Below are 15,451 nucleotides of genomic sequence, written 5' to 3'. Positions count from 1 at the left end.
GTTTTTAAATTTTTTGCAAAGCACAGTTCAATTGTCAATGTATGTTATGCATACATAAAATTAATGTTCCTTATCATAAAGAATCAAACTAAAGTGAACTTTTATTAAGTCTATTAAATGAGGCACAACATATCTTTTTAGACTAGAAAATGTAAAAAAACAACATATATTATATTTAATTCACGTCAAGGTGAACCATGCTCAATCCTTGCAATAATTTTGCGGCTCAGAGTATCAACAACATTATATGGATTCTAGGTAAACACCAATTTACAGGACACACCTGGTATCTGGGCAGCGGTTCTCTAGCAGGATGAGAATATCCAGATGACGCAGTACGAGAAGAGATGGTGCAGGTACCACTGCTGCTGGTCTGACAAGAATTAGGAGTGGTTTTTGATAGGGAATCCTCACTGGACCTCTGCTGAAAAAGGGTTGGTGCAAATTAGAACAGGAGATTCCAATGAGAACCAAAACGTCATGCTGATATAACACAACAGTAATATGAAGCATAAAATCATTTGATGCAGTATTTGTAAACTAAATTATCAAACACTAGTTGATAAGCCTGCCCAGAGGGCAGTCTATGTGTTAATAAAAAAAAATAGAACTACAGAAAAAATAAACAAAATTATCAAAAATTAAAAAACTAAACCTAATCCATATGAAAATAAAAAGCCCCAACCAAATAAAAACACCCCCAATCTAATGCTAAACTACCAATAGCCCTCAAAAGGGCTTTTTGTAGGGCATTGCCCTAAGTTAAACAGCTCTTTTACAGTTACAAAAAATTCTAAGTCCCCCCTAACAGTAAAACCCACCACCCACCAAACTCCCTTAAATAAATAACCCTAACACTAAAAACCCTAAACTATTCATTGCCCAGGAAAGGGCATTTGTATCAGCTCTTTTGCTGCCCATCACTAATGTAAAAAAAAATAAAAAATAAAAAAAAAGTAATAATTTTAAAAATAAACATAAGTTTAACCCCCCAAAAATTAAACCTAAGTTTAAATTAAGCTAAAATCACAGAAAATAAAAAAAAATAATATTACAGAAAATAAACAAAATTACCAAAGTTTAAAAAATTAAACCTAATCCCTATGAAAATAAAAAAGCCCCCCAAAATAAAAACACTCCCTAATCTAAGAATAAACTACCAATAGCCCTTAAAATGGCTTTTTTTAGGGCATTGCCCTAAATTTAACAGCTCTTTTAAGAATTAAACATACTAAGACCCCCTAACAGTAAAACCCTCCACCCACCAAACCCCCCAAAATAAAAAACCTAACACTAAAAAACCTAAACTATCCATTGCCTTGAAAAGGGCATTTGTATGGGCATTGCCCTTAAAAGGGCATTCAGCTCTTTTGCTGCTTATCCCTAATCTAAAAAAAAAAAAAAAAACTTAAAAAAAAACAAAAAAACATAATTTATGCTTACCTGATAAATTTATTTCTCTTGTAGTGTATCCAGTCCACGGATCATCCATTACTTATGGAATATATTCTCCTTCCCAACAGGAAGCTGCAAGAGTCCACCCACAGCAAAGCTGCTATATAGCTCCTCCCCTAACTGCCATATTCAGTCATTCGACCGAAAACATGCAGAGAAAGGAAAAACCATAGGGTGCAGTGGTGACTGTAGTTCAAATGAAAAAATTACCTGCCTTAAAGTGACAGGGCGGGCCGTGGACTGGATACACTACAAGAGAAATAAATTTATCAGGTAAGCATAAATTATGTTTTCTCTTGTTAAGTGTATCCAGTCCACGGATCATCCATTACTTATGGAATACCAATACCAAAGCTAAAGTACACGGATGATGGGAGGGACAAGGCAGGTACTTAAACGGAAGTTACCACTGCCTGTAAAAAACCCTTTCTCCCAAAAATAGCCTCCGAAGAAGCAAGGTATCAAATTTGTTAAATTTGAAAAGTATGAAGCGCAGACCAAGACTCCGTCTTGTAAATCTGTTCAACAGAAGCCACATTTAAAAAAGGCCCAAGTGAAAACCACAGCTCTAGTAGAATGAGCTGTAATCCCTTCAGGAGGCTGTTGTCCAGCAGTCTCATAAGCTAAATGAATTATGCTTTTTAACCAAAAAGACAGAGAGGCTGCTGAAGTCTTTTGACCTCTCCTCTGTCCAGAATAGACAACAAACAAGGTGAACGTTTGATGAAAACTGTAGTAGCTTGTAAGTAAAACTTTAAAGCACAAACCACGTCCAATATTGTGTAATAGACGTTCCTTCTTTGAGGAAGGATTAGGATACAAGCATGGAACAACTATCTCTTGAGTGATGTACTTGTTAGATACCACCTTAGGAAAAAACCAGGTTGGTACGCAGGACTACCTTATCCGTACGAAGGACCAGATAAGGAGAATCACATTGTAACACAGATAACTTGGAGACTCTACGAGTCGAGGAATTAGCTACCCAAAAGGAACTTTCCAAGATAAAGATTGATATCTATGGAACAAAAAAGGTTCAAACGGAACTTCTTGAAGAACCTTAAGAATCAGGTTTAAGCTCCATGGCGGAGCAACAGTTTTAAACACAGGCTTGGATCTAACCAAAGCCTGACCAAATGCCTGAACGTCTAGAATACCTGCCAGACGCTTGTGCAAAAAAATAGACAGAGTAAAAATCTGTCCCCTTTTAAGGAATTAGCTGACAACCCTTTTCTCAAAAACATCTTGGAGAAAAGATAATATCCTGGGAATCCAGACTTTACTCCATGAGTAACCCTTGGATTCATAACAATCAGATATTTACACCATATCTATGTTCAATTTTCCTAGAGACAGGCTTTCATGTCTGTATTAAGGTATCAATGACTGACTCGGAGAAGCCATGCTTTGATAACATTAAGCGTTCAGTCTCCAGGCAGTCCATCTCAGATTGATTCTATTTAGATGGTTGAAAGGACCCTGAGGTAGAGGGAACTGTCTCAGAAGCAGAGACCGTGATGGAAAGGATGACATGTCCACCAGATCTGCATACCAGGTCCTGCGTGGCTACGCAGGCGCTGTCAAAAACACCAAAGCCCTCTCCTGCTTGGTCTTGACCTCCGGAGGAAATCCCACTCCCCCGGAAGAAAAGTCTGACGACTTAGAAAATCCACCTCCCAGTTCTCAACACCTGGGATATGGATAGCTGATAGACAAGAGTGAGTCTCTGTCCAGTGAATTATTGTAAGACTTCTAACATCGCTAGGGAACTTCTGTTCCCCCTTGATGGCTGATGTAAGCCACAGTCGTGTATATTGTCCGACTGAGTATGATGTACCTCAGAGTTGCTAACTGAGGCCAAGTCTGAAGAGCATGGAATATCACTCCCAGTTCCAGAATATTTATTAGAAGGAGGGTCTCCTCCTAAGTCCACTATCCCTGAGCCTTCAGGGAGTTCCAGACTGCATCCCAACCTAAAAGGCTGGCATCTATTGTAACAATTGTCCCATCTGACCTGCGGAAGGTCATACCCTTGGACAGATGGACCCGACATAGTCACCAGAGAAGAGAATCTCTGGTCTCTTGGTCCAGGTTTAACAGGGGGACAAATCTGTGTAATCCCCGTTCCTCTGACTGAGCATGCATAGTTGCAGCGGTCTGAAATGTAGACGTGCAAACGGTACTATGTCCCTTGCCGCTACCATTAAGCCGATTTCATTCATGTTCTGAGCCACCGAAGGGCGCGGATGGGATGAAAAAACACGGCAGAAATTTAGAAACTTTGACAACCTGGACTCCGTCAGGTAAATTTTCATTTCTACAGAATCTATCAGAGTCCCTAGGAGGGAAACCCTTGAGATTGGGGATAGAGAACTCTTTCCTTGTTCACTTTCCACCCATGTGATCTCAGAAATGCCAGTACTACGTCCGTATGAGACTGGGCAATTTGGATGTTTGACGCCTGTATCAGGATGTCGTCTAAATAAGGGGCCACTTCTATGCGCCGCGGTCTAAGGACCGCCAAAGCGACATCAGAACCTCCATAAAGATTCTTGGGGCTGTAGATATCCCAAAGGAAAGAGCTACAAACTGGTAATGCCTGTCTAGAAAGGCAAACCTGAAAAACGATGGTGATCTTTATGCATCACAATGTGAGGATAAGCATCCTTCAAATCCATTGTAGTCCTCTATTGACTCTCCTGGATCATAGTTAAGATGGTACGAATAGTTTCCATCTTAAATGACGGAATTCTGAGGAATTTGTTTAAGATCTTTAGATCCAAAATAGGTCTGAAGGTTCCCTCTCCTTGGGAACCACAAACAGATTTGAGTAAAAACTCTGTCCCTGTTCCTCTCTTGGAACTGGATGGATCTCGTACACAATGTAAGAATGCCTCCTTCTTTATCTGGTTTGCAGATAATTGTGAAAGGCGAAATCTCCCCTTTTTTGGGGGGGGAATCTTTGAAATCCATAAGATATCTCTGGGATATAAATTCCAATGCCTAGGGATCCTGGGCATCTCTTGCCCACGCCTGGGCGAAGAATGAAAGTCTGCCCCCTATAGGATCCGTTACCGGATAGGGGTCCGTTCCTTCATGCTGCCTTAGAGGCAGCAGCAGGCTCCTTGGCCTGCTTATCTTTGTTCCAGGTCAGATTGTCTCCAGACCGCCTTGGACTGAGCAAAAATTCCCTCTTGTTTTGCCTTAGAGGAAGAGGATGCCACACCTGCCCTGAAGTTTTTAAAAAGGTACGAAAATTAGACTTTTGCCCTTGATTTAGACCTATCCTGAGGAAGGGCATGACCTTTTCCTCCAGTGATATAAGCAATAATCTCCTTCAAACCAGGCCCGAATAGGGTCTGCCCCTTGAAGGGAAGTTAAGTAGCTTATTTATTAAAGTCACGACAGCTGACCATGATATAAGCCATAGCGCTCTGCGCGCCAGTATAGTAAAAAACAGAATTCTTAGCCGTTAGTCTAGTCAAATGAACAAGGCATCAGAAAACAAAGGAATTGGCTAGCATAAGCTTGTCAAATATATTCATCCAATGGAGTCGCTTAACTGTAAAGCCTCATCAAGAGACTCAACCCAGAACGCTGCAGCAGCAGTGACAGAAGCAATGTATGCAAGGGGCTGCAGGATAAAACCCTGTTGAATAAACATTTTTTATCCATTGGATCTAAAAAGCACAACTGTCCTCGTCAGAGGTAGTGGTACGCTTAGCTAGAGTAGAAACTCTTCTCTCCACCTTAGGAACCGTCTGCCAGAAGTCCCGTGTGGTGGTAACTATTAGAAAACATTCTTCTAAAAAATAGGAGGGGAAGAGAACGGAACACCTGGTCTATCCCATTCCTTATTAAAAAAAATTTAGTAAACCTCTTTAGGTATTGGAAAAACATCAGTACACACCGGCACTGCATATTATTTATCCAGTCTACACAATTTCTCTGGCCCTGCGATTGTACACATTCATTCAGACCAGCCAAAGCCTCCCTGAGCAACAAGTGGAGGTTCTCAAGCATAAATTTTAAATGTAGAAATATCAGAATCAGGTTAAATCATCTTCCCTGAGTCAAAAAAAAATCACCCACAGACTAAGCATATTGTGAGGTAGTATCATACATGGTTCTTAAAGCGTCTGTATGCTCTGTATCTACCCCCAGAGCTAACTGCTTTCCTTTAATTTCAGGTAGTCTGACTAATACTGCTGCCAGAATATTATTCACCACCTTTGCCATGTCTTGTAAAATAAACGCTATGGGCGCCCTTGATGTACTTGGCGCCATTTGAGCGTGAGTCCCTGAAGCGGGAGTCGAAGGGTCTGACACGTGGGGAGAGTTAGTCGGCATAACTTTCCCCTCGACAGAATCCCCTGGTAAAAGAAACGCTATGGGTGCCCTTGATGTACTTGGCGCCATTTGAGCGTGAGTCCCTAAAGCGGGAGTCAAAAGGTCTGACACGTGGGGAGAGTTAGTCGGCATAACTACCCCCACGACAGAATCCTCTGGTGATAATGTTTTTAAAGACAAAAAATGATCTTTATTGTTTAACATGAAATCAGTACATCTGGTACACATTCTAAGATGGGGTTCCACCATGGCTTTAAAACATAATGAACACAGAGCTTCCTCTATGTCAGACATGTTAGAACAGACTAATAATGAGACTAGTAAGCTTGGAAAACACTTTAAATCAAGTTAACAAGCAAATATATAAAACGTTACTGTGCCTTTAAGAGAAACAAATTGTCAAAATTTGAAAAACAGTGAAAAAAAGGCAGTAAAACAAACGAAATTTTTACAGTACATGTAATAAGGTAACAGAGCATTGCACCCACTTGCAAATGGATGATTAACCCCTTAATGCAAAAAACAGATCAAAAAAAAAACGACATAGACGTTTTTAAAAACAGACACAACAAACTGCCACAGCCAACAGAGGGAAGCTTCAGTTAACTGTTTCTATGCAAAATTTAAGCCAGCCATGTGGAAAAAACTTAGGCCCCAATAAGTTTTATCACCAAACATATGTTAAAAAACGATTAAACATGCCAGCAAACGTTTTAAAACACATTTTTACAAGAGTATGTATCTCTATTAATAAGCCTGATACCAGTCGCTTTTACTGCATTTAAGGCTATACCAACATTACAGTGTTATCACCAATGTATGTTAAAAAACGATTAAACATGCCAGCAAACGTTTTAAAACACATTTTTATAAGAGTATGTATCTCTATTAATAAGCCCAGTGGCGTCACTAGGGTTGGTGTCACCCGGTGCGGTAAGTTATGGTGTCACCCCCCCCCCAGAAAGCAGACACACACAAAAACACAGGCAAGCACACATACAAACACTCAGACACACTTAAAAAATACTCAGATGCACACACAAACACTTATGGCCAATCACCTCTGCACTCTGCCCACCCCCAGACCCCCGCCCGCCCTCCTACCTGTTCAGTGTGCACTTAGTGTACCGTAACCGTAATGGTCTGGTGGGCATCATATGTGGCTCCTTCATTTTAAAGACAGTGTCAAACAGTCATGCGGTCAGGTGCTAGCCATCCCCTCATGATTTGCCAGTTCCCGTTTAGAGAGACAGCACAGCAGTGAGTGACTCCACTGCTCCACATGTCACTGAGCAGTGAGCACAGATAGGCAGGCAGGTTTAGGCTAGCAGCGCAACTTTGCAAGCCCCACGGCATGCCCACAACATTCATAGCGAAATTGGGCAGGGGAGAAGCAAAGTACAAACAAGCAAAAGTAGCCGGGAAAACTATTTGTTGAAATTGCAGCACTGGCTCAAGTGGCAAAAAAATTGTGTGTCTACATCTTCCCAAGTCCCACCAATGTTCACAAATGCCAGCCTCTAATAAAATAATCTATGCATCTCAACATTGTATTTCTTTGAATTTCAATAAAATGTAAAAAAAAAAAAAAAAAAAAAAATTTTTTTTTTTTTTTTTTTTGGTGTCACCCCCTGGTGGGTGTCACCCGGGTGCGGCCCGCCCCCCCCGCCCCCCCCTAGTGACGCCACTGAATAAGCCTGATACCAGTCGCTATCGCTGCATTTAAGGCTTTACTTACATTACTTCGGTATCAGCAGTATTTTCTTAGTCAATTCCATTCCTAGAAAAATATTTTACTGCACATACCTTATCTGCAGGAAAACCTGCACGCCATTCCCCCTCTGAAGTACCTCACTCCTCAGAATGTGTGAGAACAGCAAATGGATCTTAGTTACGTCTGCTAAGATCATAGAAAAACGCAGGCAGATTCTTCTTCCAAATACTGCCTGAGATAAACAGCACACTCCGGTGCCATTTAAAAATAACAAACTTTTGATTGAAGAATAAACTAAGTAGAAAGCACCACAGACTCTCACGACCTCCTATCTATGTTGAGGCTTGCAAGAGAATGACTGAATATGGCAGTTAGGGGAGGAGCTATATAGCAGCTTTGCTGTGGGTGGACTCTTGCAGCTTCCTGTTGGGAAGGAGAATATATTCCATAAGTAATGGATGATCCGTGGACTGGATACACTTAACAAGAGAAACTAACACTAAAGCCCCATATAGATACACACGGGTCCTAAAGTCTGACGGAGAAGCTCCTCTTCCATGCGGTGAAGTCTTCTTCCAAGCGGGGACCTCTTCTTTCTTCATCCAGGACAGCGGAATTGAAGGCCAGCGACGGTGGAGCCATGGAGCGTGGAGGATCCTCTTCTTCCGGAAAAAGAGGATCCTCCACACTCCATAGCTCCGCCGCCGCCGGTCTTCAGTTTCGCTGTCCTGGATGAAGAAAGAAGAGGTCTCCATTTGAAAGAAGATGTTGGTCGCTTGGACAAACACTTCACCGCATGGAAGAGGACTTTCTCCGCCGGACTTCAGGACCCGTGAGTATCTATTTTGGGCTTTAGTGTTAGGGGGTTTTTTTTGTTTTTTTTTTTTAAAAGATTAGGGATGGACAGCAAAATGCCCATACAAATGACCTTTTAGGGCAATGGATAGTTTAGGCTTTTTATTTTGGGGGGTTTGGTGGGTGGGGTTTACTGTTAGGGGGTCTTAGTATGTTTATTTCTTAAAAGCTGTTAAATTTAGGGCAATGCCCTATAAAAGGCCCTTTTAAGTGCTATTGGTAGTTTATTCTTAGATTAGGGAGTGATTTTATTTTGGGGGGGCTTTTTTATTTTCATAGGGATTAGGTTTCATTTTTTAAACTTTGGTAATTTGTTTTTTTTTATTTTCTGTAATCTTGGCCTTTTTTATTTTTTAAAATCGTAGCTTTTTATTTTTTGTAACTTTAGTTTTTTTTTAGTTTAGGTAATTTGGGTTAATTTAGGGGGTGTTAGGTTAGGGGGCTTAGTAATTGAATTATTTGCGTTGTGGGTTTTGGTGGTTTAAGGGGTTAATAGGTTAATTAGGTTTATTGCGATGTGGGGGGTTTTCGGTTTAGGCGTTAATAGGTTAATTAGGTTTATTGCAATATGGGTGTTTTGCAGTTTAGGGGTTAATAGGGTTTATTGCAATGCGGGTGTTTTGCAGTTTAAAAACTCCCACACATCAAAGATTATAATTAAATAACATATAATTGTATATAACATATTATTTGATTGTGGATTGTTTTATTTGATTGTGGATTGTTTAATTTCAGAATATCCAAGCATTTTAAAGTTCAACCAGGAACTTAACTCTTGTATTAACATACATAATTTGTCACAGAATATATGTATATATTAAAGGCAGATAGAAGTAAATCGGAAATTTATTTAGGAGTGCATGCTCTATTATCCAATTTGATCTTTTGGTATCCTTTGTTGAAAAGGATACCTAGGTAGTCTCAGGAGCTGCTAATTGGTGGATGCAAATATATGCCTCGTGTTATTGGTTCATGTGCATTGCTGCTTCGTCAACAAATGATATCAAGAGAATGAAGCAAATTAGATAACAGAAGAAAATTGGAAAGTTGTTTAAAATTCGATATCTGAATGATAAAAGAAAAATTTTGGGATTCATGTCCCTTTAACTTTAGAATACTAAGCAGCAAAACAAGTTAGGAGCCAGAAGCATGGAGTAAGGCGAAAGGAGCCAATACTTCCTAGATATATAATTTACAACTTAAATAATTTATTTGTTCAGTTTTAGGCAGTTGAAATAGACAAACAATTGAACTAGCTCACAGCTTTAGTGCTTCTTATACTGATGTAGGTAGATATCTATTAAATACAAAGAGGCAACAAGCAACAAAGTTGTCCATTATAAAAATGCTTCAATGTAAAAAACATTTATGAACGGTTAAAAAATATTAAATGCTGACATATCTTGCTAGCAGCCAGAAAAGTGACACCACAATTCAGGCCCTATTTTTATGATTTAATATGCATCAGGGAATCTGTAATGTATATAACCAGGTAGCCCTCAGTTTACACCGGGGTTAGGTTCCAGAATGAATGGTTGTAAATCGAAACCGTTGTAAATTGAAACCGTTGTAAATTGAAACCCAGTTTATAAATGTAAGTCAATGGGAAGTCAGGGAGTTAGGTTCCAGGCCCCTCTCAAAATTGTCTTAAGTAACACCTAATACATTATTTTTAAAGCTTTCAAATGAAGACTTTAAATGCTAAACAGCATTATAAACCTAATTAAATAATCACACAACACAGATGAACAAAAACATTTGCTAAACCGCATTATAAACCTAATAAAATAATCACACAACACAGACATTTTTTTGGAAACAGTTCATTCTATGCATTCCAATCTGGACTGATTTATAGACAGGAAGATCTTGTTCCTTTGAAAGCTGCTCCATAGCTCAGGTCTAGCTAGCTAAGCCTGCTTGTGTGCTTGGCTTGCATATCTTTGCTGCAACACAAGCAGACAGCTCCACCTACTGGCTATTTTAATCAATGCACTGCTTCTCAATGCTTTTCTGAAAAAAAAGGTTGTTATTCTTTAAAGGTGCAAACTGAACCGTTGTAACCCGAAGGCCAACTGTATTTATATTTCCCCTTGAAGCTCTCTTCATATCTTTTTGTGCTATCACAAATACCCAGAAATAATTAGGGTATTTAGGAAAAATAACCAATGTATCCAAGCTTTATAAAAGAACAAGAATAGAGACGGCGCACATTTGTTGAGCAGCTGATACCATTAGGTTATAACAAAAGACGATATAACATTAATAATAAAAATAATAATAATAATAATAATAAAATGTGTATAAAGGCACAAACTTAGAAAGCTTTTTAAAATGTTTTTTTTTATTATTTTTTTACTAAATGGAATACCAAACAAAAAATATTCTATCCAGCTATCTTGACATACTCTTGCAGAGGCGTGCCTCTATCCACGTCCATATTAGCCAGTAACCAATTAGCAGGTAAAAAAAAAAAAAAAAAAACAATTTATGCTTACCAGATAAATTCCTTTCCTTCCGGATAGGGAGAGTCAACGACTTCATTCCTGTTGAGAAATAAAACACCTGGCCACCAGGAGGAGGCAAAGACACACCAGCCAAAGGCTTAAATATCCATCCCACTTCCTCATTACCCCCGCCATTCTGCCGAGGGAACAAGGAAAAGTAGGAGAAATGGGTATAAATAGTGCCAGAAGAATAAGATAAATAATAGGGGGCCGACCCTTAGACAAGAAAAAACAGGCGGGGCCTGTGAACTCTCCCTATCCGGAAGGAAAGGAATTTATCTGGTAAGCATAAATTATGTTTTCCTTCCTAAGATAGGGAGAGTCCATGGCTTCATTCCTTACTGTTGGAAAACTATACCTAAGCTCCAGAGGACAATGAATGAATAACGGGAGGGAACAAAAAGGAAGAGGTGAACCCTATTCTGAGGGCACCACAGCCTGCAAAACTTTTCTCCCGAAAGCTGCTTCAGCTGAAGCAAAAATATCAAATCAGGTAGCCGCCTTACAAATCTGATCCATAGAGGCCTCGTTCTTAAAGGCCCAAGAGGAAGCCACTGCTCTAGTGGAATGAGCCGCTATCCTCTGAGGAGGATGATGTCCCACTGTCTCATAAGCTAAGCGGATGACACTCCTTAACCAAAAAGATAGGGAAGTCGAAGTAGCCTTCTGCCCCTTACGCTTCCCCCGAATATTCCTTAGCCTGAAGAAAGAACTTCAAGGCGCGAACCACATCCAAATGGTGAAGTAAACGTTCCTTCGATGAAGAAGGATTAGGACACAAGGAAGGAACCACAATTTCTTGATTGATGTTGCAATTGGACGAAATGTGCCCTCCTTCTTTGGAACCACGAAAAGGTTTGAATAATACCCCAGACCTCTGTCTGCTGGAGGAAACATGACTCTACAATGACATTTTGTTATTTGAAAATTGTTGTGTGGGGCAGTATTAGAAAAAGAAGTAATAACCTAATATGAGAAATCTTTATAAAAATTAAAGTTTATATGACAAATGCATCCCAAGAAATTTCAAGGTCGTCCGGGACCACTGTTTTTTTTAATGAATGAATATATATATAATTTTTTTAGTACAATGTCCCTTTAAAATTGAAAATCTGATAGTACCCATAATTAATTATATTTTTAATTTATTTTATTTCTTTATTTAATTTTTTTTAATCTGTACTTTTGTGGTCCCCTCAACTCCCTGTCTGTAGTTAAATGGTTATGAACATTCCTTTAAAAATATGTAAACATATATTAGCTGTATTCTCACTTAAACCATATAGCTGAGGATGACAAAAAAATAAAGGGTTAACTTTTTGAAGATTCCCGACTTACTATTTTGCTAGCTCAGCATTTTCCATACTTCTCAGGAAGCTTTAGTTTCATACACAAACGCTTAGATTATCTGGCTTATTTAATCTTCAATGTGACCGTCATTAGGCAGTTATAGTGTACATGCGGCAGTCATGTGCTTGACACAACACAGTGGCACAAGCAAAACAAAGCCATTAGTGCTGTCCTCTCTACAAAACAGCATCCAAGCACTGACTGTGCAAAACACACACACCGCCGTCTCCTCGTGACCTGCAGGAAGTCAGGGCACAGCCTCAATGACACTCTCTCATTCTAAAAGTTCAGCAAAGTTCTAATTTATGGATTTCTTATTAATGAGTGTCTATAAAGCAGTAAAGGAGGGCAGAGAGGGGTGCTCTGCATATGGGGTAGATTAAATAATACAACAAAAACATTTATTTTAAAATTAAAGAGGGACAGCTGGCACTATTATCTCTGGTTTTAAAAATGTACAACTTCTCATGAACATATATTTATAACACACCAGGCACATACCACATGTAATTTCTACTAACCACAGCGCTGTCCCAAAAAGCTCTCTCTGTTCCTTGCAGCCCGCCCTCTGGTCTGTACCTAACAGGTGCGCATACTCCCTCTGTCCCTAGTAGCTGCGGACCATTTATTCGACAGACTCCCAAAAGCCACAAGCTTTCCTTTGGCCTCTTGGCATATGGAGAGTTATAATTTACAGGCTGCCTATGCAAAACGTGGATAGTGACAGACAACTATTGTGGTAGGATTTATCCACTAATTCAGCACTTTGCCAGGGAAGCAATATATTTAGGATTCAAATTCTACTTGACTGACATTTTGAAGACAAAAAAAAAAAAAAAAAAAAAAAGTCAAATCCGAGTATGTCATGATTATGTGTCTGGAGCTACTTAAAAGTGGTACTATGCAGGGTTTTGCAGTATCATTTATAAATTATGAAGTTGCAGCAGACAGTGACATGGGGGAAAAGCACTGCGTGTGCAAATCTGACACTGCTACTATCTATTTATAAAAGTCTCCCTTAGCGTGTATGAAAAATAAAGAAGTAAATTAATAAAAAAGGAACACTGTACACAAATGTGTTCTCTAGACTGGCCAAAAAAGTAATATTTTTTAACTAGGTCCGATTCAAAGTGCTGCAATTTGCTTTGACAAGACAACGATTGTTTAGAGCAATTGACAAATTCATTTATAGCTAACCCAATTGGGTCATAATTAAAAACAGAGTAAAGTAAAAAATGAACTTTCATGATGATTCAGACACAGTATTTTATTATTACACTAATGCTTGTATATAACTGTGCGTTTAACATCTGCAGAGAGATTAAAGTAAGCTCCAGAGCAGCAACTGAGTGTTTAACCCCTGATGCCCTATGTATGCTTTTCAACATAAGGAACAAGATAACAAAGTCAATTTCATAATAGGATTAGATTGAAAAATCTCTTAAACTGATGGTAAAATCTCTCCTTTAAAATATCACTAAAATTCTGGATCTGATTTTATAGATGGAGTTAAATTCCTCAGTTGTAATGAAGATGCGCAAGAACATACTTTTTAATAGATATTAAATTCAAATACCACGCGCTCCGACGCCCACTTCAAAAGTCAAATTTTTGTGTGAGCTAAAGGTTTGCACTGTACTCCAATGAGCGATTTCCCCTTTGGGCGCCTTTTGATGTAGCTAGAGCACTGATTGGATAACAATGCTAACCTTTAGCTCACATAAAAATTGACTTTTAAAGTGGGCGGCAGAGTGCGGGGTATTTGAATTTCATATCTATATTAAGAAAGTTCTAGTGCAACTTCATTACAACTGATGAATTAAACCCCATCTAAAATATCACTAACATTCCGGATCTGTTTTTATAAAGGGGAGAATTTACCATCACTTTAATCAGGAACATAGAAGTTTACGTTTGACTTTCATGTACCTATAACTCATATATTCTCCTTCTTCTCACCCCTGAAGTGCAGTTATTGGAAGTTATATAATTAAAAACATAATTTATGTAACAACTTACCTGATAAATTCATTTCTTTCATATTGGCAAGAGTACATGAGCTAGTGACGTATGGGATATACATTCCTACCAGGAGGGGCAAAGTTTCCCAAACCTCAAAATGCCTGAAAAAAAAAATACACCCCTCACCACACCCACAATTCAGTTTAACGAATAGCCAAGTAGTGGGGTTATAAAGAAAGGAGTAAAAAGCATCAAAAAAGGAATTTGAATATAATTGTGCTTTATACAAAAAATCATAACCACCATAAAAAGGGTGGGTCTCATGGACTCTTCCCAATATGAAAGAAATTAATTTATCAGGTAAGTTCTTACATAAATTATGTTTTCTTTCATGTAATTGGCAAGAGTCCATGACCTAGTGACGTATGGGATAGTAATACCCAAGATGTGGAACTCCACAGAAGAGTCACTAGAGAGGGAGGGATAAAATAATAACAGCCATTTTCCGCTGAAAAAAATGAATCCACAACCCAAAATATAAGTTTATTCTCATAAATGAAAAGAAAAAACTTAAACATAAGCAGAGGAATCAAACTGAAACAGCTGCCTGAAAAACTTTTCTACCAAAAACTGCTTCCGAAGAAGCAAATACATCAAAACGGTAGAATTTAGTAAATGTATGCAAAGAAGACGTTGCTTCTTTGCAAATCTGATCAACTGAAGCTTCATTCTTAAAAGCCTACGAAGTGGAGACTGATCTAGTAGAATGAGCAGTAATTCTCTGAGGCGGGACCTGACCCGTCTCCAAATAAGCATGATGAATCAAAAGCTTTAGCCAAGATGACACATTCAAGATGGCAGAAGCTTCTGACCTTTCCTAGAACCAGAAAAGATAACAAATAGACTAGAAGTCTTACTGAAATCTTTAGTAGCTTCAACATAATATTTCAAAGCTCTTACAACATCCAAAGAATGTAAGGATCTCTCAAAAAAATTCTTAGGATTAGGACACAAAGAGGGGACAACAATTTCTCTATTAATGTTGTTAGAATTCACAACCTTAGGTAGAAATTTAAATGAAGTCCGCAAAACTGCTTTATCCTGATGGAAAATCAAAAAAGGAGCTTCACAAGAAAGAGCAGATAATTTGGAAACTCTTCTAGCAGAAGAGATGGTCAAAAGGAACAACACTTTCCAAGAAAGTAGTTTAATGTCCAAAGAATGGACATTATTATAGTGGAAATGTAGTATCTGTCCA

At 38.8% G+C, this 15,451-nt stretch overlaps 1 protein-coding gene across 4 annotated transcripts in view; it reads right to left on the bottom strand.

Moving 5' to 3' along the window:
* Positions 1-15,451, bottom strand: part of FNIP2 (folliculin interacting protein 2) — a 281,392-nt gene that overhangs the window by 140,055 nt on the left and 125,886 nt on the right. For 3 of the 4 annotated variants that reach the window (XM_053703784.1, XM_053703781.1, XM_053703783.1), the window contains exon 3: positions 284-424. In XM_053703784.1, coding sequence (XP_053559759.1) covers positions 284-424 — 141 coding nt within the window. The remainder of the gene's footprint in view (positions 1-283; positions 425-15,451) is intronic. The other variant, XM_053703782.1, reaches the window with a different exon arrangement.

This window comes from Bombina bombina, chromosome 2 (assembly GCF_027579735.1).
Source record: "Bombina bombina isolate aBomBom1 chromosome 2, aBomBom1.pri, whole genome shotgun sequence".
In the NCBI taxonomy this organism is placed as follows: domain Eukaryota; kingdom Metazoa; phylum Chordata; class Amphibia; order Anura; family Bombinatoridae; genus Bombina; species Bombina bombina.
The sequence above is the reverse complement of the archived record's forward strand: the minus strand, read 5'-3'. Positions and strand labels throughout refer to the sequence as shown.